The sequence below is a fragment of the Actinia tenebrosa genome, unplaced genomic scaffold (assembly GCF_029948245.1).
Source record: "Actinia tenebrosa isolate PJP-AT-01 unplaced genomic scaffold, QUT_ActTen_1.0 PGA_scaffold11__36_contigs__length_13525064, whole genome shotgun sequence".
Lineage (NCBI taxonomy): Eukaryota > Metazoa > Cnidaria > Anthozoa > Actiniaria > Actiniidae > Actinia > Actinia tenebrosa.
The window spans coordinates 11,268,204-11,294,872 of NW_028292571.1; the positions used below are offsets into that span (position 1 = coordinate 11,268,204).

Sequence of the window (26,669 nt, forward strand, 5' to 3'; positions counted from 1 at the left end):
GCCTTTAATTTGATGACCAAGTTGTATTTTTTCGCAAAATATTGAGTAAAACGTATAAGAAACTGAGGAAGAAGTCAGGCAAACAACTGGAAGCTTGAACTCTTGTGACGTTGTGACGTCATTACGCTATTTTTCTGAGCCCGCGATAAAAGCGCAAGATGGCGGCCACCAGAGCGATATATGCGATGTTTTCAAAAAATTGTTTTAGACAAATGGATGCTCTATCCCCTTTAAAAACTGGATTTTTGGACTTCTCAAATGATGTAGTTCCTCTTAAAAATGGGTCATTTTGGAGGGTCAGTTGTCCTTTAAAAGAGAGCGAGCCAAGTTGACAAAGATACCTCCTTACTGCGTATAAGCAGAAATATTTTTTTTGCAGCAAAACAATCTCGTTCCGAGAGCCCACGTTACTTTTAACCTACGGCGAATAACAAGGGCTGAACGTTTTGGGAAATTATGAGCAAATTTTTGGAGTTTTTGGAGAAAATGGCGGAGAGCCCTAGTCTCAGCCAATCAAAAAGACCGAAAAAAAATTTAATTCATGATTGTTTTTTTTTATTAGTTCCTTTTCTCTCTCTCTCTCTCTCTCTCTCTCTCTTGTTCTTTTGTTGGCCCACTGTAAGATAAGCTTTAGCTAAGTTAGTATTTTTCCATGGTTAATAAGTTTCTTATTATCATTAACGTGATCATCATGATCATCATGCATCATCATTATTTTTATTATTATTATTATTATTATTATTACTATTATTATTATTATTATTATTATTATTGTTATTATTATTGTTATTATTATTATCATCATCATCATCGTCATCATTATTATTCTCTTTAGGCTGTGTTAACAAACACTATTATTGCGATGAATGGGCAAGACGTGGTGAATGTAAAAAGACTCCACGTTACATGCGTCTGAACTGCAAGAAAAGTTGTAACATCTGTTAAGAGGCTAAATATGGCCACGCGGCAATAAAGTTTTAAAACAAGCAATCGTGTTTGGACTTATATTACCCCTATTCTGTCTGTCTTTCGGTCTTTCGGTCTGTCTCTTCTTCTTTCTCTCTGTTTGTCAGTGTTTTAATATTTCGTAATCATTCGATAGTTTCCGCCTCAAAACGGACAAACGTTATGTCATAAAAACGAGTCTTTCAAACTGTAAACCAAAACAATAATGACTCAAGATTGTCTTTTGTTCCGGAGGAGGTAGTATTATGAATTATTAGGGATTTACCATTTTCGCGTTGGCAACCACGTCACCAAAAGGTTCGGACATGGTTCTTGGACTTCGGTTAAATCGTACTGTTTTTTTTTTTTTAACGAATTATTTGCTTGGTTTGTTTAGTTAGCTTCCGAAATACAAGCAAAAATATTATTTTTTCTAATCATTGGAAAAAATTGCCCATACATTTCGAATATTTGCTCTTTTTGGTCTTTTTCCTCCCTTTCCAAAGCAAAAGGTTGTTCTTAAGTAACGAGGCCGTTTAGAACGATAGCACCCAGCAACGGCATGGCATGCGCTGTGAAGATTTCTATAATTGGCTTAAATAATTATATCCAAGCTCTCTGATTGGCCGAAAAAAATAGTCATTGTATTTTTTACGAAAAAAACGCCGAAATAGTACCGAATTGTCATTCCATTTAGCAAGGATACATCGTAACTATTGCCCGAATTTTTTTTAGACCAATCATATGTGGGGAACACTCGGAAATCTATTTTGTGATGTTCCCCACGACTTGCACTAAGAGGTCACGTGATCAAATCGGCAATTGTGGCTGGCATTCTACCGGAATTTAGCTATGCGAGAATATAAAAAAAGTTGGCGGTTTCGGGTAGTTTTTTTGGTGATAAAAGGTAAGTGAGCGCACTAAATAAATATAAAAATCCCATTTTCTTGCAATAAATATATTCTTAGTAGATATCTGAAGTAGATTTCTGCTATTAACTCGCCAGAAAGAGAAAAAATATGGTATTTTTTGCGCTACAATGTGAAGACCTACGAAGTGTTTAGTCTTGATTTGCCGGCTTCATGACCTCAAAACAACGACTTCTTGTCGAAACATTTCAAGTATATTTCAACTTCATTCTTGAAAACTGCATTTTTCTTGCAAGAAATATACTTTTAATAGATATTTTAAGTAGAATTTTGCTATTCATTCGCCAGGAAGAGGAAAAATATTGTATGTTTTGAGGTCATGAAGCCAGAAAAACCATACTAAACACTTCGTAGGTCTTCACATCCTATTGCAAAAAATACCATATTTTTTCTCTTTTTGACGCTAGCACAAATCGACTTTAGATATCTACTAAGACTATATTTCTTAAGAGAAAAGGGGATTTTTATAGTTATTTAGGGCGCTAACTTACCTTTTATCACCCAAAAAACCACCTGAATCCGCCATCTTTTTTTTACATTCTCGCGGGCCTATTGTTCTCGCTATCGTTCTAAATGCAATCGTTACTTAAAAGTAAAGTTATATAGCACAAGTGAACTGCGTGACAAAACATCCTAAATAACCCGTAAATCTTCTGTTCTTTCGCTAACTACTGTAGTAGCGTGTTTTCGAGGCTACGAAACATAAGAAACCATAAGAGGCGAATGTATAGGCCAACAGATAGTATGAGCTTAAAAGATCAACAAAAATACGGCTCTAAATTTTAACAAATTCCTATGAGTTATATACCAAAATGTTCAGAAAAACCCGGGGTTTTCAAATCAACTTCTGTTTTTTTGACGGGTTCTGTTTTATTTCAAGGAGAGACGATTTTCTAGCTTGACCCCGGTTATTGTCATGCATTTTCTCTTGTAAAATACATCCAATAGCGTACATTCAACTCAAAAAGTACGGTGGTTTTTTCAATAGAATTCAATCTGAATCATATAATACAGTCCGTGAAAAGTTGAATTAACTGAATCCACTTGATAGCCATTATTTTGAGAAAAGATCCAAAAACCAAGGCTCCAATGAGGGAGCGTGAGCTTGAAATCGTAGCTGACCAAATGTTAACAGATTTTTTCTGATGTTGTTTCAATTATTTTTGTACTGCTATTTAGAGAAACAGATAAACTAATCGAGTAATTAATTTGTTCTAAAGCCAGTGCATTTGTACGGGAATCCAAGAATGATGTCCGAACGTTTTATTGGTGACCGTAAAACAATCCAATAAAATTGATACCAATCGAATAAGGTGAATTGCAGGAATTTTGTCACATAAAAATAAGAAAATAACAAAAAATAAATAAAATAGGAAAGTATAGACTGATGATGCGTTGGCAACTTGACTCTTTTTTTTCTCCTTGCGCGATGGCTTGTTAAAACCAATTGCTGTTTTTCTTTATGACGTCACATGAAAATGATTAATTTTTGTTTTAACATTAAGAATGCCATGGTCGTGGGAGGGGGACAGAACAGCAACAAAGCAAAGAAAACAAAGATTTTTTAAATGATACGGCGGCCATTTCGAATATTATTGTTTTAATTTAATCAAGACATTATGGAATGCCGAGGGGAAACTGATGGAAAATATATGGACTGCACAGCTGTCAGCATGTATCTTTCTATAACTTTACGCTTTCTAAATAGACCTTTTTCGAGTTCCAAATTACCGCTGTGTTTCTTGATTACAGACTCATTTACTCAGGCTTAGCTTCGATTTTGTGAGGAATATTCACGTGTTCCAGTCAAAGTCTAGCCTCCTTCGCAGCCGTTCTTAGGGTCGTCACGCAACGTTTCCTTACGTTGCGTGACGACCCTAAGAACGGCTGCGAAGGAGGCTAGTCAAAGTCCGTCGAGTTTCAAAGTGTTCGTATTGTTGAAGTTGCATTCTTTACTTTACCGTTGGTATTTGTGAATACCTAGACACTGATTCGAGGCTTAGCCTGAGCAAATGAGTCTGTAATCAAGAAACACAGCGGTAATTTGGAACTCGAAAAGGGTCTATTGTCTACGTATGTTTGCCCCATCGGCATCCCATAATTCAAGATGGCCGCCGTATCAGTAAAAAGGTCTATTGCTACGCGTGCTAGTTTTTATTCCTCGATAACTAAGGTTGTATTTCCTATACTTATATTTTGCTTAGAATGAAATAAGAAAGAATGGCCTAAAAGTCAATTAAAACATCTTGTTTTTAGATTTTTTCTTCTTCTTGATCTTCTTCTTCGTCTTTTTCGTCTTCTTCTTAGGCTGACGTTTATTGTAGTTATAGTATAACTGTTGCTTTCTCTGTCATTTTTATGGCACATTTAGAAACAAAGCTGTTATCTAATAGTCCCTACAAACCTCTCGTCTTGAAACGTTTTATTGATGATGTTTTCTCTGTGTGGACTTTAACTGAAGAAGAGATCACAAAATTTGTTGATTCCGCTAATAATTTCCACAACACAATAAAATTCACTTGTGAAACATCATCACAGAGCGTAACTTTTCTCGACACTACAGTTTATAAAGGACCAAGATTCCCTACTTCACACATTTTAGATGTGAAAACATTTTAAGCCACCCGAAACCTTCCAATACACCCACTTCTCATCATGTCACCCACCTAGCGTAAAAAAGGGTTTTGTCAAGGGAAAAGCTTTTAAGACTACTACGTAACAACTCCGTAGCCGAAGCTTTTGAAAACGACATACAAAGCTTCACCAAACGCCTCCACAATCGAGGTTATCCGAAAGATTTTGTCACAAACATCCTTAAAGAAGTTAAATCTATTGGAAGACAAGAGGCGCTTAAAAAACGAAACACAAAATCGCATCGTAAAATGCTACCATTCGTCACTATGTACAATGCAGCCGTACCGAACATCAAAAACATTTTAATGAAGCATTGGCACCTTATTACTGGCAACCACAACCTTAAAAGGATCTTTCCTGATCCTCCTTTCGTCTCTTACAAGAGAAATAAATCGCTTAAAGACTCGCTAGTCAGAGCGAAAATCCCGAAAAGAGACCAGACAGATATAATTCTAACGAATTTTTGTAGTGTTTAAACTCATTGAGCATAGCGGCAGGGCAGTGGCAATATTATAACACAGTAAACACTGCTGGGACCGATAAAAATTTCCGGTTTAGCGGGGATTCCGGTATACTGAGGTTTTTGCAAATTCCTTTTGTTTTCGATTTGAATAGGTGCGATATCACACTATTGAAAATATGTTTGTGTCTAATCGTTTGGCGTCAGTATAAACAAACACGTAAACGAAAGTTAAAGTAAAAATATCAACAATAAGATCAAAACTAAGCAAATTTCTTTCTTTTTTCTTCAAAAGAACGCCAAGAAGAAACATTGTAAATATGATCTGAACAAAATCCCCGGTAAAATGGACTGGGATTGACCCCAAAGCCATGTGACATGAAAAAACATGGCGGCCGCAACTTCGCGAACCATTCAATCTTTAGTATTTCTCAACACTATTAAACCTTCCTTATGCATTCTGTTTGAACATTCATACATTGAAAAACAATCTATTAGTCTTTATATGTCAATTTGTGATCAAGCTTTACTATTTAAAGAAAATTTTCGATGATGATTTTGTGAGTTTAGAAGTTGCCCCTGTAGTTCCGAAACAAAGGTACGTTCTTTCGGACTAGTGGGGTTGAATTCTATTGTCAAATAGCGTTGGTACCGAAATTATCCTCCGGTTTCCGGAATAGAGAGGTTCCGGTTTACTGAGGTTTATTTTACAAAAGATATATGGAAAAAAATTTCCGGACCAATACTTTTGTCCGGTTTAGAGAGAATTCCGGTATACTGAGGGTCCGGTATTGAGGGTTTTTTACTGTATATCTATATCATTGACTTTGAACATATCAAGCCTTTAGCATAGAAGCCGATGATAACTGCAGTGCGAGAAGTGAAAGAGCTACTCATTTTAAAGTCTGCCCCATTTAAGCTTGTTGATCTGCGAGAGGCCTAGCAGCTGCACGGATATTTTAAAAATCCTTTTCCAATATGCCTATTTCACCGGTAGAAACATGGAGTTTTCATTTCATTGACAGCACGCAGCAAAGTTTATCTATGCCTTTTAACTTCAAGAGTGTAGGCACAAGTTGTCTTTCATTCGCATTTTTCGATGCGCGCGATAACCCTAGCACCGCACACTCACTAGATCCTTCCCATCAACCATAGCGTGAGATCAATAGCGCAGCGCAACTGTGACGTCATAAAAACGAAGACAAAGGCGAAATTCGGACAAACAAACTTACTAGTTTACTTGCAGCAGATAATTTTCACAGCCGATCGCAGTTGATCTTAGTTTACTTGGGTTATTATTGTAACTTTAAGTAAAAATAATACAATCGGTTCGTATAATCCTCGTAGCGGTTAAACAGAATGCAATGTTTGTCCGAATCTTTAAGCTATTTTTAGAATCAGTGCGCTGCGCTATAAGAGAAAAGCGACTCGGTACGAGTCTGAGCCATACCACCCTGAACCAAACGGCAGACATTGGAAAAAAAGATTTATTTTAGTTACTTGGTGTATTTGAGCTCACTGCTTCATTTAGATGGTGACAGTAAAGAGTTCACAAGAAATTATCAAAAAATTATCAGAAATTATCAAAAAAACTCGAAGGGTTCACGGTTAGAGTGTCCTCACTGTAAAAGCCCTTTCTGTTGCCGTTTGTTTCTGTTATAAATAATTATTGGACACGATTTTTGGCAGCTTTTGCCACAGGTAGCCCAAGCTTAGTTTCTGTGGTATCGAGTATGAGGAAATGTATGGACATTCTTCAAAAATTTCAATAAAATCATTGAAACGTAAAATAAAGCATTGAAATGTTACGTGATCATTGCGAAATAGCACTTCTTTTGCTCTGTGTGGTCATTTATTGAATTTAACCCGTTTTAAGGATTTTTCCCCAATCCAATCTACCTGTATAAAACCGGAAACGGAAGTAGATCGTCCTACCCACAATGCAAACCAAAGTCCCGTATGTTGTGACCAAGTCCACTCACTTCGAGGAAGAAGAGAGGAACTTGAGAACTTTTACTGAATTCAACAACCAAAAACACCCAAAATGGGGCAAGCCTCAAGCTCCAGAAGAGACGCAAGTCCTTCTAGAGAGAGTACTCTACCCGAGGTAAGCGTTTTTTGGTTCTTTTATACCAACAATATCAAATTTCACGAGGTCTTCGTGCGGAGTTTCGGGTTTCGCGCCTTTGCTTACTCTACAAATATCCTTCCTTCCTTGTCCGAAGACCTTGTTGTTTTCTCCTTTAAATAACTTCACAGCCTTTGCTAGGCTTTGTTGTGTTAGCTAGAGGTTATGAGAACTTCGTACGATTAAACGCTTTCCTAAAACAGCTAAGGAGTAGATGAAAAGTGTGTCTTTCTTCAACATATTGTCATTCGTCACCTCTGCTGGGTTCGCCTTTTACATAATCCCACAACTCACCTCTTCATCTATAAATATTTGATAGCACATTTCATCACCCAAAGATAGATTGAACGTTTCAAGAAAGTAATAAGTATTGATAATTAGGGGGTTGGTTTTGGCTTCTTCGAAGACAGATACTCACAATTTCTTTTTCACGTGTCTGTCTGTGTTAGTATGGAAGCGCGAGGAGACGATAATCTCAGGATTTTCCTGTGAATTGGTCGAGTGTTTTGGAATTATTAAAATATTCTCTTTATATTTGTATTGCAAATATTTTTATTTGGCAATTTTGGAAAGCAACCCTATTCCTTCAGAATCTTTAATGATACTTCATGTTTTGTTGTTGTTGCTGCTTTTGTGGTCGCTACTTTTGTTGATGCTGCTGCTTTTGTTGCTAATGCTGCTGTTGTTGATGCTACTATTCTTCGTTTGCAATAGAGGTCATAGCAGCCATGTTGGAAGAATTTGAACAAAGATTTTACAATGAACTCTTTTGTTATATCTTCCAACATGGCAGACATCACTTTTGTTATTGTGCTCTCTAGGGATTGATTGCAAACCAAGAATTGTTGTTACTGCTGCTGTTGTAGCTATTTTGCTATTTGTTGCTGTTGTTGCTGTTGTTGTCATTGCTGTTATTGTTGCTACTGTTGTTGATAGGGGAAAGAGCCAAAAGTTCTACTCACTTGTGCTCCCAAGTTCAGGAATCTAAGATTACTGAGACCTCAGAAGTGAGAGATAAGTGAACTAATTTCTATAGTAAAAAGATATAATTTGTGTTTTTGTTGATATGCTTACAGGCAAGACCATCAGGCCATCCAAGTGGAGAGGGCAGTTTTGTGATTTCGTCTTTCCATATCCCATACCAAGGTACAGCTAGTCGAATATCCCACATTTATTATTTGCTTCGTTTTTCAGTAAATAAATCATATTTTGATTCATCATCATCATCCTTTATGCCTATGTTGCACGTACATGTAATGCCAACCCCAAGGACTTCAAGGCTCTGGCAATATTCATAGGGCCAGCCACTACTCCACATATTATTTATTGCTATGGAAACGAAAATAAAGGATATTTTGATTTGCATTCGATAAATAATGTTTTTACAGACATTCCAGATATATCAAAACCTATTGAAAATTGGTTGTCAATGGATAGCAAATCAAGAGAAAAGCAGGTTCTCCATGCAAAGCATTGTATATTGACCCCATACTTCCTCTTCAGTAAAGAGGATGAGAACGGTGGAAAGGTATAGTAAAGTACTCTTAAGGCCGGTTTAGACGGTACGATTTTCGCCTACAACTATCCTATAAAACACGATGCACCATCCTACAACTCGAGTCGTAGCGTGTAAATCAAGCCTACAACTTGCCTACAACAGATGCGAGTGTCTTGTACAAAAGTTGTAGGCAAAAATCGTACCGTCTAAACCAGCCTTTATAGAGCATTCACATGATGTCAAAGCAGCCATGTTTGGTGTAACAAAACGATACATTTTCTATCCCCGTGGAATTGAACTCTATTTTTGAGCAAAAACTGTGCAGAAAGTTTCTGTTGTTTGGTACACCAATATGGCTGCCTTGTCATGTGTGTAAAAATGCTCTTTCTATATATATTTTATCATAATTTTCAGGGCCACTAGTTAATCAATGTAAACTGTCATGTGTTATCCTCTTAAATTAAAGTTCTGTTATTGTTGTTGATGGAGTTGAGATAAGAACATCATCAACATAATCATTATTCTACATAGTTCTCATCACTACGGTTAAAAAAATCATCATTGTACATAATTCTGTTCACTACGGTTAAATAATCATCATTCTATATAGTTCTCATCACTACGGTTAAATAATCATCATTCTATGTAGTGCTCATCACTACGGTTAAATAACATTCTATATAGTGCTCATCACTACGGTTAAATAATCATCATTCTATATAGTGCTCATCACTACGGTTAAATAATCATCATTCTATATAGTGCTCATCACTACGGTTAAATAATCATCATTCTATATAGTGCTCATCACTACGGTTGAATAATCATCATTCTATATAGTTCTCATCACTACGGTTAAATAATCATCATTCTATATAGTGCTCATCACTACGGTTAAATGATCATCATTCTATGTACAGGGCTTCTGACAGGATGCGCGGGTGCGGACCCGCATAATTCGCCTTTTTCCGCACAATCGAATGATTTCCGCATAATTCGTCAAAAGTCTAAAGAAAACTTAATAATCAAGAAGAAATGTATTATAATGTTTTCTTATTTAGATGAAATAACGAATGTTTTATAGTTTACTTACCAAATTTCAAGCAATAAACAGCGTTTGAAACTGTATATTGAATCATACGTGTAATGAAAAGGAACAAGGCGTTCTTAGTTAAAAACCGTGAAAGAGCCTGGTAACTAGCCTTAAATAAAACGTACTCTCTGATTGGCTAGAAGGGTATTCGCAGACAAGATTTTCGCGCGTAAAATAATATTTCTCTCGTAAACATTTGAGATCTAGCGACTTCTAAAATAGCTCAAAATGGATAAATTTATTATGAAGCCGTTAAATATGGAAAAAATGAGAAGAAATTAACACAACTTAAATTATGCTATTTATAAGGATTTTTGATTTTGTGGAGTGAGTTAATTTCCTATAATAAGGCATACATAATAGATAATCTATTACTGCGCAGTAACTACGAATATGCAAACGATATATTGTTGTGCAGGGTGAGGTGAGGTGGTAAATAACGTTGAGATTTTTTGCTGAGCTTCAAAAACAGATCATAAATTTAAGGTTTCAAAAAAAAACATTCAAAGCAATGTTTTAGAGAGAAGCATATCGAGAAGAATTGCGTGTAGTGCGAAAAAACACGACGATTACACGTGTGGATTAAAAACCTGAAATAAACAAGGGCCGTGTCAAATAAAGAAGCAAAATCAAGGTAAAACTGTAAATAATTGCATAAAACTTTAGTTAAACAAAGTTTGGAGCTAAATAAAGAAGCAAAATTTAAAAATAAATTGTATAATCCTGTAAAAACAAAAATTCAGAAATTTTTTCGATTGTGACGTCATCCCGCATCCTATTCCGCATAATTTGCCATTTTCTCCGCATAATCTGGAAAAAAGTCCCGCATAATTTCAATTTTTTCCCCGCATCCTGTCAGAAGCCCTGTATATAGTGCTCATCACTACGGTTAAATAATCATCATTCTACATAGTGCTCATCACTACGGTTAAATAATCATCATTCTACATAGTTCACATCACTACGGTTAAATAATCATCATTCTATATAGTGCTCATCACTACGGTTAAATAATCATCATTCTACACAGTTCACGTCACTACGGTTAAATAATCATCATTCTACATAGTTCACATCACTACCGTTAAACATCATTATTCTAATAGTTCTCATCATTGCAAGAATTTTCTTCATCATCATCACCTTTGTTACGATTGTCTTTGTCTTTACAAGGCTGCGAATAAGATGCAATCATCGGACAAATGTTTAGTAAAAGGGACCATTGTATTAACTAGTAAATAATGTGCCTTACCTTGGCTGGACATTTGACCAAATACATTTGACCACTGACAATACAAGTAAATAATAACTGATTAAGTTTAATTATGAAATGTCTGATTACATTAAACCACTTTTGATGCTTAGCTAAACGTTCTTTGAGTCCTTTGAGTCACACACACACCAACAAGTCCTTGTTGCTCTTTACAGGTGGTAACCTGGTTACAGCAAAAACAGCTAATACCAAAACAAAGGTAATTAATACATTGCTTCTTTTTTTGCTGCAAATGGATTGTAGGCAATAGTTGTAGGCAAAAATCATACCGTCTAAACCGGCCTTAAAAATGACATGGTAAATCTTATTATGATTTCTTTACTTGAATTATATACATAAAAATACATTTTTAGAACCTTATGCAACATATGTATTATTGCTAGAGTATGGACAGAGATAATAAATTGTTGTCTTTGACTCCTTTGTGTTCCAGCAATTTCAATAAAGTGGTTAAAGTATCAGGGTTTATTTTGGCTTTTAAGTACAAGTATCATGCAAAATGCCTACTCCTGTATTAGCTACATGTGTGGTCAATATCAAGGAACCATATATTTTTATACAGTTCAGGGTTCAACTAAATTTTACTATTAAAAAAATTGACAAAAAATAAGATATTTGATTTTTTACACATGGGTGTAACATTTAAGCATAGTGCGCTTAGTTCTAAGTAATTCACAGCAGTTATTACTATTGTTTCAACCAAATCTAGCGAACTGTTATCTGACAAGCATATCAGTGTTGCCGACTGTGCAGAAGAAGCAGTGGATATGATTCTTTCACTTATGGTATGTCATTTTATTTATTATATAATTTGGAGGGTACAGACTTTTTTAGATCAAAGGCAGCACCTTCTACTCAAATATTTTAAGACTGAGACTTAAGTGTGAGAGCGGCCGCGGAGTCTTGAACCCACGACCTCGGTTGTATAACAGAGCTATCTGGGAGTTGGTCTATCTTAATTAATGGCCTTATATTTACTGATTTCTGTTTAAATTTATCTTTCCATAGAATTCTCCTTGTTTTCTTTATGATGTCTTCCATGTAGTAGAACAGACAAAAGAGGTGTGTAAAATTTTGGAACGTTATCATTTAATTATGCAAAGAACGTGTGATACCGTGACATGAGACCGTATCAGCACTGTCTTCTCATCTGCTCGCGCTGGGTACGATAGAGTTTAGAGAGAGTTTGAGCATTTCTTTGCAGAAGTAATTGATAAACACATTATCAGTAGGCTAAACATCTTATACGGCTTGCATTTTTACTCGTCACTGACTCATAAAAATACACAGCCGTATCAGATGCTTATCAGACTGATAACTTCTAAGTAGCCTCCAGTCAACTATAGTACAAAAAAGTCATGTGATTGATAGTAAGCAATACAACATGTATATGCTGGATGACATACCACAAAGACTTTCAAAGCAGGACAGTCCTTGGATTTCCTCCCTATAAATACTGTTAGTTTATTTTAATTTGTCCTGCTATGGTATTTTCCTTTATTAGTGTCATTTATTGTCTGATGCACTGAATATGGCCAAGAATTGCCAACTTATTGATGTGCTTTTGAAGTGAGTATATTATTATTTATGACAATAAATATTATGATAATAAATATTATCTATGTTATGATTGACTGATTGACCCACTGAATGCCAGACTGACTGACAAGGACTTGCTGACTGAGCCACTGATAGACTCACACAACGACTGATTGATGAGTGACTGGCACAACGACTGAATAACAACACTCACTGACTGTCTCACTAACTGAACCATTGATTGTCCCACTTACTGATTGACTGCTGACTGACTGAACCACAATCTCACTGATTTACTGACTGACACAACTGACTTGCTGACTGACCACTGATTGACTACCTGACTGACTGACCCACTGACCAACCAACCGACCAATGGATGACTGGCATGACCAACCAGCAGGCTGACTGAATAAACAAATGTTCAGTTGCTTTCCATCATTAATTTCCTCTTATTGCATCTTTTTTTAGGAAGTTTTCAAACTTCCTTCCAAGTAACAAGCTCCCAAGGGATGACACTGGATTGATCATTCTAGTTTTATTAAATCAAGGTACAAAAAGATCTTCTTTGCTCCTACCAAGAAAAATCTCAAAGTAAATAGAAGAAATAGGCAATACTTCCAGCTTCTCATAATCCTAACCAAGGCTGTTGCAAGGCACCTGAAGCATGAAGACAATAAAGCAATAGCCAAGGACAATGAATTTGGAGCTAAACAATACCCTGCAAAAAAAAAATAAATAAATAAAATAAAGCTTGCTACAATAAGGAAGACCCAAAATTTCTTTCTTCAAGAGAAGAAATGAATATAAGGCCACCAACTTGGTTTGAATTATTTCCTTGGTAATGCTACTGTCTGGCTAGTGGGCTGGTTCCAGTTGACCAGTCAACGACATGTTGATCGGTCTGATGATTGGCCAAATGACATCATGTCTACCCATTGAGTAGACATTAGTCTTAGCCCCACAGTCCCATTTCTTTTCAGGATTGGGGGAGGGGGGGGGAGAAACTTAGAATGAAAAAGTATATATAAAAAATCTATATAGTCCCCTCACATGTGACGCTAAAGCAGCTCAATTTGGAGGACAAAACAAAAGAATTTCAATCTCAAGAGAATTGGAAACCTATGAGCTGAATTCCAACATGCCGCAAGGGGTATATTAATTCAATATTAAAATTTCTTATTGAAACGATAATTTTAAACAACTTACAAAACTACTTTCAATTAATTACCAAAAAATATTGGGGGGGGTGGGTAGGGGGCACGTGCCCCCTTGTACTCCACCCTCCATATGCCAGTGTCACCCTGTACACTGTGTGCAGTAATATTAACAGTTGTATGTTTGTTGTATCCAGCAATGAATCATATTCAGAAGGTTGGAGATCAGACTGATGCATTTGAACAGCTTGTGAAAGACAACAACGGGGTATGTAATTGAGAGTTGTATGTTACATCACTATGTCTAGATACCTAGCAAACCAATACACTCAATTGAAGAATCGTTGTCGGGTTCAGAAACATAAAACATGAAAGCTGAGACACAAGTGGCACATGGGAAATGACATAATCATATTATGATTTATTCATTTGCGACATCCATGCAGTCGGTTTAGAATGCCAAACACGTGTTGAAAAGACCTGCGTTTAAGTTTGGATGATGCCACGGGTCGCCGGTCACAGCATGCATCTAATTAACATACTTCCCAGGTGCCATTTCGGTCTCAGCTTCTCAGGGCTTCTGACAGGATGCGGGGAAAAAATTGAAATGATTTTTTTTGGATTATGCGGAGAAAATGGCAAATTATGCGGAATAGGATGCAGGATGACGTCACAATCGAAAAATATTCTGAATTTTTATTTTACAGGATTATACATGTTTTTTTAAAATTTTGCTTCTTTACTTAGCTCCAAACTTTGTTTAACTAAAGTTTTACGCAATTATTTACGGTTTTACCTTGATTTTGCTTCTTTATTTGACACGGCCCTTGTTTATCTCAGGTTTTTAATCCACACGTGTAATCTTGTTTTTCGCACTACACTCAATTCTTCTCGATATGTTTCTCTCCAAAACATTGCTTTGAATGTTTTTTTTTTTTGAAACCTTAAATTTATGATCTGTTTTTGAAGCTTAACAAAAAATCTGAACGTTATTTACCACCTCACCTCACCTTGCACAACAATATATCGTTTGCATATTCGTAGTTACTGCGCAGTAATAGATTATCTATTATGTACGCCTTATTATAGGAAATTAACTCGCTCCACAAAATCAAAAATCCTTATAAATAGCATAATTTAAATCGTGTTAATTTCTTCTTTTTTTCCATAATTAACGGTTTCATAATGAATTTATCCATTTTGAGCTATTATAGAAGTTGCTAGATCTCAAATGTTTACGAGAGAAATATTATTTTACGCGCGAAAATTTTGTCTGCGAATACACTTCTAGCCAATCAGAGAGTATGTTTTATTTAAGGCTAGTTACCAGGCTCTTTCACGGTTTTTAACTAAGAACGCCTTGTTCCTTTTCATTACACGTATGACTCAATAAACAGTTTTAAACGCTGTTTATTGCTTGAAATTTGGTAAGTAAACTATACAAAATTCGTAATTTCAACAAAATAAGAAAACATTATAATACACTTCTTCTTGATTATTAAGTTTTCTTTAGATTTTTGACGAATTATGCGGGATTTTGCCGGATTATGCGGAAATCGTTGGATTGTGCGGAAAAAGGCGAATTATGCGGGTCCGCACCCGCATATCCTGTCAGAAGCCCTGGCTTCTATGCTCTATGTTTCTGAACCCAACAACGATTCTTCACTTGAGTGTATACAGCACGCATACAAACAAGAGAGACTAACATGGCATGTAGGCATGTTTTCTATTTCATTCTCATTCAGGCAATCAAATCTGAGGGATTTGTTTACAGTTTTTGTTTTGGAAGACTGTCATTTTGATTTATCGCAGTGAAAACCAATTTCACCTGTTGGATTATGTACATACATTTTTACATAGAATATTGAGAATCGCAGTAACACACAAATATGCATATTTTCAGGATTTAAAATGAAGGCCAGTAAGTCAATGGTCATGATGACTGGCCAAAACGGTTTAAGCTTAGTCATGACTCGTTTCGTAAGGAAAAAATTAAACTGGACAAGTTCCAATTCTGGCCGTTATTTTAAGCCCTGATCTTATGCACAAAAATTAATGTGAAGATGATACACACACACACATACCTTGAAAACCTAGTATAAACTCTAGTTGTAGTATATTATACAATAAATTGGATTGAAATTTCTTATCGTTTAGAATATTGTTACATGTGGGTACCATGATTAAAATAAATTAACTTTGTTTATAGAGGATAACACTTGACAGTAATTCAACTGATAAACTCGTGGTCCTCTTTTAATGTCTCTAGTTAATTAGGGATGGGACCGCCATTAACGTGATCATCCGAGCCACGTGAAGGTCTAACCATTTGCAGATGTAATTACAAAGGCAGCACCTTCTCAATTATTTTGAGACCCTGAGTGTTGAACCACGACCTCCCGCACAACAGACCGGCGCTCTTACCAACTGAGCTAAAATTTGTTTATACCACGTTATTTTTACCAAGCTTTCACACCACTAGTGCATCATCAGGGCTAAAGTAATCAGTTATAAACAATGATTTATACAAACTAGAAAAGTATTTGCGCGCGCAACTTAAACCAATAAGATGTTGCTATATCTACATATGTATTTCTTCTTGTTATTTAGAGATGTGATGAACTGAAGCTGAAAGGCAATGGGTTGTTCAATGCTAAGAAGTACAACAAAGCATGTTCATATTACAGTCAGGCCATCAAGCTAAGGTACAGTCAACCATAAGCCGCTACTGTTGTCCATAAACCTGTCTGCAATATGCCACATTTGTTATTCAACTGGTGCATTTATAAAATTAAATGATCTGTCTAGTTTGGTGGTAACTATCTTTGTTGCGATAACCATTGACCTCCTTCTAAACATCACTCTAACTTACTTTCTAAAGGCTTTTGGCATTATACCATTAATGATAACTTTGAATTATGAACGATATCATTAAAGAGACAGATTTACAAACCTTCAAAAAATACTACATGGTTATGGTTTTTTTTGTAAATTTTTGACACTTTTAAAAGCCAATAATTCTGGGTCTTTTCATTCTACCATGTTCCAATTTGCCAGACTTACTTACTTCTGACTTACATCTTGAGATGCTTACTCAAATGACACAAGTTTTTTCCTAAGGAAATGAAATAAAAAAACCTCACCCAGTCCCTTGCTAGTTTGTAAAATGACTAATACTCCCATTTTGAGTTCGCCTTTGCCTATCAGTCTTAGCCTCGATTGTATACAATTGTGTTCTTTTCTTTCATTAAGCTCCATTGTATAGTAAGGAATGTATGTACTATGGAACAATACAAATTGATTAAAATGCCACAGGTTATTGTTGAGTAGCTGAATATTATAACGCACAACCGAGACTAAGACTGAGCAAAGAGAACTCGAAACTGGAGTATTCTACCTAGCTGCCATTCTTCTAGTATATTTTTTTATTCCTAGGAATCACACACTGTACATAGCAGGTTTTAATCATTGGGCACACACTTACAGCCTAAAAAATCTTTATATATCATCTTAGGCCTTTTGATGCTGTCCTGTACGGGAATAGAGCACAGAGCTACCTGAGTGCTGCAAAATATAGGTATGTCAATTATGATAAACTGCAACTTAGGGTGCCCTGGTATGTTAGTTTACTGGTATTATTGATATTTAAGCTCAGTAGTTGCAAGTTGCCCTTTACAATTGAATTTTTTTACTGCTGTCATTCAACATTAAAATAGGTACTAACAGTTACTGATTATTCTTGATTGACGTAAGCGAAAAATGAAATTTTAGTGTACAGCTTGGAACTACCAAGTTTGCATAATGTTGAAAACTGCATTCTTTTAATAAATAATATGTTAATAATATGTTGAAATTTTGAATGTTGAATTTTCTTGTCATTGCTTTCTTGTTACAGAGAAGCTCTCTCAGATGCAAGAAGAGCAATCTGTTTGAATCCGTCTTGGGACAAGGTACATTTTGTATGATACATCATAGACCATGGTCTCTTGTATTAGTAATTTTTAACATTGCTGTAATACAAGCAACAAAATTGCACAACTCGTAGTGCAACGTTGTTGCATTGCAAGATGCAAAGCAATTGCTGCTGATATTAGCACACCTTACACAAAAAAATTGCATATTGCTTTGTGATCAAGTAGAAACTCTTTGCAACAATGAAAATTTGTCGTGTGTGAAGCTGCAACTTGCAACCTAACAGTGTTGCACTTCAGGTGAGTGGTCTTGTATCACTACATTTTTCAGCCAACCTCTATTAGTGGCCTCCCTGACTGCTGCAATAAATTGTACTCCCCTAATGAGCTTCAAAGATCCTGGTGCAGAGCTTTCAATAGTATTTGTAGTAGGTATAGTACTAAAAAATAGGGGGCTGAATCCACTGGTGTTTGTATATAACTTTCTTTGAAAATGAATGAATTTTTTTCTCAAAATAGCCTGAAATTTAAGGTGAAGTATCCGGCAATTAACCGCTGGTAGCCACCTTTTATTGAAAGCTCTGCTGGTGATGACTGATAATGTTTAAATAACTAACATGAGGGATAATATGTGTTCACCTCTTTTGTTACACTAGGGCTATTTTCGGTATGCTAAGGCATATTACCACTTGGGCTTTTACGACAAGGCTATTGCAATCAACCTACAGGCACAGAAGAAGTGCAGCCAGACAGGAGAGCTGGTCCAGCAAGCAATCCTGTTTAGTAAAGGTAATATTACTACAAACGATTCACTGAAAAAACCTTTGGACTGGCCTAACACAGGGCATGGCTAGCCTACAACCTAGCAGGGTGCAGGTCTTATAGATGTCATATTGAAACCAGGAAATGGGCACTCATCATGAATCTTTCCTGTACCCCAGTGGTAGAGCATCTGACCAGTATCCACTGTCAGTAGTAAAATATGACAACCTAGCAGTGTGCAGTTCTTATAGATGTCATAATGAAACCAGGAAATGGGCACTCATCATGAATCTTTCCTGTACCCCAGTGGTAGAGCATCTGACCAGTATCCAGACTGTCAGTAGTAAAATATGACAACCTAGCAGTGTACAGGTCTTATAGATGTCATAATGAAACCAGGAAATGATCACTCATGTAGCCTGCGTCACATCCGGAATTTTCTTCGAAGAAAATTCCAGATGTGACGCAGGCTACCACTCATGATGAATCTTTCCTGTACCCCAGTGATAGAGCATCTGACCGGTATCCAGACTGTCAGTAGTAAAATATGACAACCTAGCAGTGTGCAGGTCTTAAGGATGTCATAACGAAACCAGGAAATGGGCACTCATCATGAATCTTTCCGGTATCCAGAATGTCATGGGTTCGATTCTTATCATGGACTTTTTTTCTCCATTCAGCTAGAGACAAATAAATAATTATAAAGCCTGTCAGTAGTAAAATATGACTTGTAATCTGGCCACTGGCAGGCAGCCCTTTCTAAGGACTTTAGTAGTATATCCACAATATGAATGTATATCCTTTATTTCCATTCCAGGCAGAAGCTGTAGTCCTTCTTCCCAACCCACTAGCAAACGACAGCGTATATCCAGTGTCGAAGCACAAATTTCACCCCTTGTTTCTGATGAAGACGAAGGAGACTACTCTGATTTACCAGAGTTAATAATGGATGATAGTGGTTAGTAGACTTTTGTATGACTGTATAGAACAGTATTATAGATATGTACTGCAATGACAGGCTGTGATCAATTACCAATGACAGCCACACTCTCTTGATTTGAATAAGTAGTGACCTCCAACTTCTCGATTTGGAAAGAAAAGTCCCACATTTACAACCATGCTAAATCTCTTTCATTCCCTTGTCTTTTTCTCTTGCCTTGCACTGCACTGCTTTGCTTTCCCTTTTTTTTTTTTTTTTTTTTTTTTTTTTTTTGTTTTTCGTTTCCCACTTCCATAGATTCATTCTTTTACATTTTTTCTTTGTAATTACTTCAGAAGAAGAACTGGATGAACCAGGTCCTTCAGCAAATAAAGACAAAGCTTCTAGCACCATTAAAACATCAAGGATTACGGCTATCAAATCAGAAGACACCATGAACTGCAAAAGAGTCCAGTGTTTGTGCAGCCGTTGCATTCCAAGAACCACATTGAATAGAAAACTAAAGAGAACATCTGACACTATGCACAATCATCCTGGAGATGATGATGATGATCACAATCATGATGATGACTGTAGTAATAAATATAGACAAAATAACAGACAAATATCAAAAATGTATCAAGGAAAAAATCCCAGTCATTCAGGAGCAAAGTCAAATGAAGCTTGTGCTTCATCAAGTATCCATCACCATTATAAGGATCACGATGATGATGAATGCTGTACGGGTTGTGAAGTTACAAGAAAAACGGACAAAGATATTGAAAGTACCGCAACGTCACATGGAGAGCTGTCTGGTATATTTTCAATTAATCATCATCACATGTATCATGATTCTGATGATGCAAGAGACTTTAAGATTCAAGGGAGATTGGGCAATAGCGATGCTCAAAAGAAATCTAAGAAGACATTGATTAAGAAGGATTTGAAGAGTGATGACAAGAATCACTTACTGTCATCGTTAGATAATGGGAGTGAATCTTCTTCCTCAAGTACACTTAACACTCTGAGCAGCTCTACAAATGTGGTATCTAGTAATCACAACATGTGTGATGATTCTGATGGATGTGAATGTGAAAGTTGTTCAAGCAGCTTGGGGGTACAGGGAAAGAATAATCCCACAAGTAGTGCTCAGGCTGGCCTACAATCCAACAATGATATCAATAATGACAGTCATTCTAGAGATGATTATGATGAGCATGAGTGCATATGTGGGTTATGCCCTGTTAATGGTGATGATGATGATGAATGGGAAGACATAGATGATGATGATGATCACAGTTTTTCAGACATGGGTAAGTAGTTTTCATAAATGCATTGAGATATTTCCCGCTCATCGTATCATAATATATATTTAGACCTTTTTATTTTGGGCATAATGTTTTTTCCAAGTTCACACCATGTGTCATCCTGGAAATTATTTCTTTGTTTAACGGTTGCGCATGAGCAGGGTTGTCAATAAAATTTTTAGTAGGCGGTTATGAAATTGAAATAGGCAGTAAACCGGAAATCCTTGGAGCATGAAATCGAGTCATGCTTGTCACCAGTCTCACTCTTCTCACAAAAATTCAAGATGGCGGACAACGTAGTTTCGATTGCGTTGCAGTTTTCGTAGTACAGCAACAAAGTTTGGGTAAAAACTTATTTTGTGCACACATTTTGCTAGTTTGGAGAACTTTAATCAAGATTTACAATTTCATAGGGAAGTGGCTGAGTAGGTGACCGAATTAGCAAGAGTAGACGGCGGAGTCTGCCGGTTGCCGGCTTCTATTGAAAACCCTGTATGAGAAAAGGAATTTTATTCTCAAGAGAATGACTGCATTGGGTCTGAAATGGGAAAACATTATGCCTAAGTTGTTTTGGGGGGGGGGGGGGGGGGTACATTCGAGCAACTAAACCTCATGTAAAGATATAAATTTAACAGATTTATCAGACTTACCAGACTTAGATGAACCCTCAGATGAGGATGATGATGATGATGACGATGATGACGAGGATGATGATGATGATAACGAGGATGATGATGATGATGATGAAACGTACCTTTTCAACCCACTCTTTCATATGTTTGAGTCTATGATGCCCAGTGCACCTCTCCCACCTCAGGTATGTCTTTTTACTTTAACCAGAATATACTGTATCAGATATAATTTTTTTATCATGTCTTTCAAACTCTACTTTACAGACATTACGATTAATAGTGAACTCACGCACTGTAATTCGTTGGAAAGTTTCTTTATGTACACAGGGGGGTTCTTTTTGCTTTTTTTTCTTTTTTTTTTTTTTTTTTTTTTTTTTTTTTTTTTTTTTTTTTTGAGTTTGAAGCACTTTCCCAAAGAAGCGCAAAGGTCTTTTTTTTCTCATTCACAATTAAGTTAAATGGGTATTGCAGTACTTCTGTTTCAACGAACCATGTTCATTCATTACGTAGATGATTAGTTCACCATTACTCACCTATTTTGATCGATTGTCTTTGGGGGGGGGGGGGGGGGGGCAACTGGGTTATTGGGTGACAGCAATAGAGTGTATGCCTTATATCCGTGAAAAACTTCGTAAGCCAAGTACACAAATTTGCACAAATTAGTAAAGTTCAGTAAGCCGTAGACTTACAAAACTTTGCACTAATTTTTTTTTTCCACGCACATAGTTATAGTATGCGCTCTAAACCATAGACCTAGTACACAAACGTTGCGCTATTTTGTACAATTTTGATAGTTATTTTTGTCACGCGTATAGTTATAGTATGCGCTCTATTATGTGTAGCCCTCTTAAAACAAACTTAGTGCATCGATTGATGATTAATATTCTTTATTTGTATTTATTTTACAGCTGGTTTTCGGGAGTGAGATTCTTCTTTTAGCTCTCATACGACAAGTAAGTAGAATTATCTTAAAAACTTGCGGTTCAGCTTATTATTCCACATTTCGCTACAGGAAATGACGTCAAGTGAAACCAAGTTTTCCAAAAGTAATGATCTTCAATAATGTTTCGTTTTCATTCTAGTTTTTTTTTTTTTTTTTGGACCCAGAAATACTTTATGACTTAATTAAAAGCTCTATTTGATCACCTTAAGTGTTAGTCTGGATTGGCCTTACCTAAATTGAGGACGTGATCGGGAACCAATCCCATGAAAGATCACACTTAAGTTATTACGTTTATCAAGTTTTGGGATGTTTGGGCAAAAACAGACCAATTTCAAGGCTGTTTAAGGCAAATCGTAAATAGGAGGGAATGTATGGTTTTTGGGGATGCTGTCATTGAAACACATATGCTCTCTTATTTTTGCAACTTTGAAAGCTTGCTACTCAGTTAAGTATTCATCCAAACGTGCTCACACTCAATATTAGTGCCAATATTAGTATGACCTTTTTTGTGCTGGGAAACATTTCTTAATATTAATATAAATCCTGAGCCCCAGTCCCTTATTTATTGATATTAGCATTAACATGCAAACTGTTTAGCAACAAGCTGCACGCTGAAATAGGTTTTTCGCTGCCGTTAGTCAAAAATATGAAAGCATCGGCTGATTAGGTTTGATTTACGAGGGCAGCGAGAAAAAAAAAATTTCAGCGTGCAGCTTGTAGCTACCGAGCTCACATTTTTTGCAAATGGCAATAATTCTGGAAAGGCTCACTCAATGACACTTCTCTCTCTTGTATATAGGTACTTTTTTTTACTAAGTCAAACAATAGCTTTCTGATTGATAATGTATGTTCAGTTTATAGAAAGCCATTCAGAGTTTCAGTCAGAAGACACCCCACCAGGTGCTCTACCGGAAGTTATTGAATCACTTATCAAAAAGAAAGTCACTAAGGACATCCTTGGTAAGATACTGCAGGAGATTACTGTGCTATGTACCGTACCTTGAACAATTCTGCACGTTTTTTCTTTTTGACAATTTTTAATCGTGCTTGTAAGCCTTTACACAACATTTTCAGATTTGAGTCTTTAAATAGTGAATAGCTGATTGTGAAAATAATTTGTTATTTCCAATATGTTAATGACTATGACGTAACATTCAAATGACGAAATATTTTCATAATCAACTCACCACTATCTAAAGAATCAATTCTGAAAATATTGTGCAAAGGCTTATAAGTATATGTAATAGGACTCCATGCTGTCCAATTAAGAAATAATTGGACGAGGAAAATTCCGAGGACCGACATAATTGGATGAGGCCATAGGCCGAGTCCAATTTGGCAGTCAGAGGAATTTTTCGAGTATAATTATTTCTTGATTGGGGAGCATGAAATCCCATTACCTATTAATTATATAGCTGCCTAATTAATCCCATATCAACAAGACCTGTCCATTTAAGAAAATAATTGGACAGTTACCTATATGGGATTAATGAGAAGCTGTATAATTAGCACTTTAATTGTGCTCCTTGTCGCAAACCAATAAGGTATCAGTGCTTTACTTTGATGTTTAGACAGGCATAGTTTGTGCGTCGATGTAATGATATCACACAATGAAGTGAAGCAGTGATGCCTAAGGGAACAGTCATTATTTAAGTCGGGAGGGGGGGGGGGGGGGGGAGTGGAGGAGAAAATGGCAGGCCCCCAATTTTTTTTATTGGAACATGGGGGGCCTTAGAAGGTCAAAAGGTAAACAATTTTTCCTCCAACCCCCACCCCCCTCCCCTCCGACTTAAATAATGACTGGTCCCTACTTGGATAGCGCAAGCACAATTAAAAATGTCATGAGAAATACAGTATACCACGATTTTATGAGAAATCCAATAGTAACTTGTAACTTAGCCAATCAAAATCCACAAAAAGGGCCGTATGTTAGATAACTGTAACTGGTAAATACGCTTCCCACTATAGAATGAGAATGTTTTTATTGTTAGTATTGATTTGCAGTGCTCAATACCAAGGTCGTGCATTTTTTCTTTCTTTTTGAAATATAGACCCCTTGCACGTGACGTCAAAGGAGCTCAATTTGTAGGATAAAAGATAACAATTTCCTGAGAATTGGGCACCTTTTGTTATGTCCTTCAAATTGAGTTGCATTCCCACGTGTTGCAAGGGGTGTATTAATGAATTACCATGTTGTGTAAATGGTTATGTTTTAAACTATATGAATGTATGTTCTATAAGTGATGTAATGATGTTCTGATTTTAGACTCATCGTCGTCCTGCTGTATATGTCAGAATGATTACGCACTCGATGAGATGATCACGTGTTTACCCTGTAACCACGTCTACCATGGTCCCTGTATCACCACGTGGTTGAAAATGGTAAGTCAAGAGATCTCTTTACTTTATGCATGTATGTGTACCGTAATGTTTACCCTATAACCATGGTCCCTGTATCACCACGTTGCTTAAGATGGCAAGTGAAGAGATGGTTCGATCTGTGAGTTCGCCATGCCCAGACTTGTTTCATCCCAAAAGGGTTGTTTCAAGATTCAATCTTTGAGTTGGCCATGTCCTGACTTACGTATATCAGCCCAGAGGTTGTTCCAGGGTTTGATATGTGAGTTCGCCAAGCTCGGACTTGGATCAGCCCACAGGTTGTTTCAGGGTTCTATCTGGGATTAAGCCTTGCCCTGACTTACATCAGCCCACAGGTTGTTTCAGGGTTCTATCTGGGATTAAGCCGTGCCCTGACTTACTTCAGCCCAGAAGTCGTTTCTTTATCACAGTTTGTCGAACCAGAGACTGTGATTTTCCCAAATGTTCTTTGACAATTTTGAACTGTTTGTATCTCTCATGCAGCATGCAACTTGTCCAACCTGTCGAGATGTACTGCCACACTAAACACAGAAGAGAAAAGAAAAAAAGAAGAAAAATCCAATAAAAGCAATGGGTTTGTTGACTTTGAGGACTATCAACAAATGCGTTCTCTATTACAGAGGAAAGGACGAAATACTCCTGGTTATCAAGCCTGTTTTCTTATCGCGGTTGTAAGACCGATATTGCACATTGTTCAGAACATGTTGGCAAATCAGTAGATCGTCTGAAAGAAGTGATAGTTATACATAGTTATTCCACTCAGAATAACAACCTTTGTTGAACCCCGCGCAGAACTTCGTCCTGAAGCCCTTGAATGCGAGGTTACGCTGTGGAAATATATTGTTCAAGTCAACATGGCTGCCATGTGACAAAGGTCCATTCTAATTGGTTGTTATTTCCTAAGGTCAAACAATAGGGGGATACCAAGGGTAGTAGACTGTAACTCTGTTATTTGATATTGCTGAGGTTTCTGTTTGACAAGGAAAAGGACCTGCTAAAGTAACTTGGTTCTATATCTCAGATTGGCTGATAATTTCTCAGTTCAACCAATCACGAAGGTTTCTGTTCTTCCTTAGTTACATAGTACTAGTTCACTAATTGGTTAATGCTACTTCATCAAACCAGTCACTCAAGTTTCATTGCAGCTTATATATTTTTAGTTTTCTGATTGGCTAATACTTTTTCCACCTTAGCCAATCAATGAGGTTTAGGGCAATATTACATTGAGAACACTAGAACCGTGAACAACTCGAGTTCTTTGTCACTTTAAAAAAAATGCATACCGTAGATAATCCCTTTAGCCTTCTTGGTGGTAGAGATCGAAGTGTTCTTGGTTGGAGTGTGCTCACTGTAAGTAAAAACGTAGTTCTGATCTTGATTAGCCTATCCGTTATCATACAAGGCATTCAAAGGAGTACTATTATTGATTTCTTTTGATATTAGTTTTTCAAACGCCCAAGCGCATGTTGTTAAAGGGTAAAATAACGTCGCTCGTCAAAAACAATCTAAACAAACAAAATAAAAAAGGACGAAAAAATAGTTCCTGTTAAATAGAAATTTATAGATTTATATAGCGTTTTGATAAAGTTATTTATAATTCAAAATTAATCATATATTTTCCTTGACAAAATGCTTTATAGCAATGATTATGTTCCAGTTTAAATAGTTTCTAACGTTAGTTATTCTTGATGTACCCTGGGTCTCAGAGGCTCTCGCTTTAGTGCTTATTGGTCGTAGGTTTCGTTATCGCTTCGAATCCTAGCGCCGAGAAACTGGGGCGAGAGATGCTCTGGAACCCAGCGTATTTTTGATAGAAATGCAAGAGATATTTACTGGAAATAAAGCTAGTTCGTTAAATCTGATTTCTCTTCTCTTTTACTTTTTGTTTCCCTTGCGTCTACACTAATGCGCATACATTCGAAAACGCTCTCTAGAGTTGGAGACATTTGAAAACGGAGGCCCGTATCAGTGAGAAAAGGCGAAAATGAAAAGGCTTTCGGAAATGATGGCGTCACACGGGCGAGTGTCTCGCATGCGCAGATAATGATAGCGAGTCATTTCCCATCGTATCTGCGTGTTTAGTTGTTTACTGCGATTTCCAATTACAAGCGACCAACTAGACCATTACAGACGAAAAAATGAGTTTTGGTGGATATCGAT

The 26,669-nt window shown here is 36.6% G+C and overlaps 1 protein-coding gene and 1 pseudogene across 2 annotated transcripts; both read left to right on the forward strand.

The window, feature by feature from the left end:
- Window positions 1–3,981: 3,981 nt before the first annotated feature.
- LOC148912556 (uncharacterized) lies at window positions 3,982–4,984 on the forward strand (annotated as a pseudogene).
- A 1,956-nt stretch (window positions 4,985–6,940) lies between these two features.
- Window positions 6,941–26,371, forward strand: LOC116302400 (uncharacterized). 2 transcript variants are annotated; one of them, XM_089027529.1, is made up of 20 exons: window positions 6,941–7,075; window positions 8,173–8,242; window positions 8,485–8,624; window positions 11,116–11,159; window positions 11,670–11,745; window positions 11,969–12,022; window positions 12,465–12,529; window positions 12,971–13,050; window positions 13,854–13,924; window positions 16,267–16,361; window positions 17,171–17,233; window positions 17,552–17,606; window positions 18,224–18,356; window positions 19,147–19,287; window positions 19,605–20,561; window positions 21,176–21,372; window positions 22,096–22,140; window positions 22,985–23,090; window positions 24,397–24,512; window positions 24,993–26,371. In XM_089027529.1, exons 1-20 carry the CDS (start codon window positions 7,013–7,015, stop codon window positions 25,032–25,034), a joined length of 2,613 nt encoding a protein of 870 aa, XP_088883655.1. In that variant the 5' UTR covers window positions 6,941–7,012; the 3' UTR covers window positions 25,035–26,371. The 2 variants fall into 2 exon arrangements, with proteins under 2 accessions (XP_088883655.1, XP_088883656.1); XM_089027530.1 differs by having other exon boundaries at window positions 21,191–21,372.
- The last annotated feature ends 298 nt before the right edge of the window (window positions 26,372–26,669 follow it).

Excerpts from the sequence above, each read along its gene's own strand:
- LOC116302400 (XM_089027529.1), top strand. The coding sequence starts at position 7,013 with ATGGGGCAAGCCTCAAGCTCCAGAAGAGACGCAAGTCCTTCTAGAGAG. Across the intron at positions 12,023-12,464 it reads TAGTAGAACAGACAAAAGAG|TGTCATTTATTGTCTGATGC; the intron begins GTGTGTAAAATT and ends TTCCTTTATTAG. Across the intron at positions 18,357-19,146 it reads AGCAATCCTGTTTAGTAAAG|GCAGAAGCTGTAGTCCTTCT; the intron begins GTAATATTACTA and ends TTTCCATTCCAG.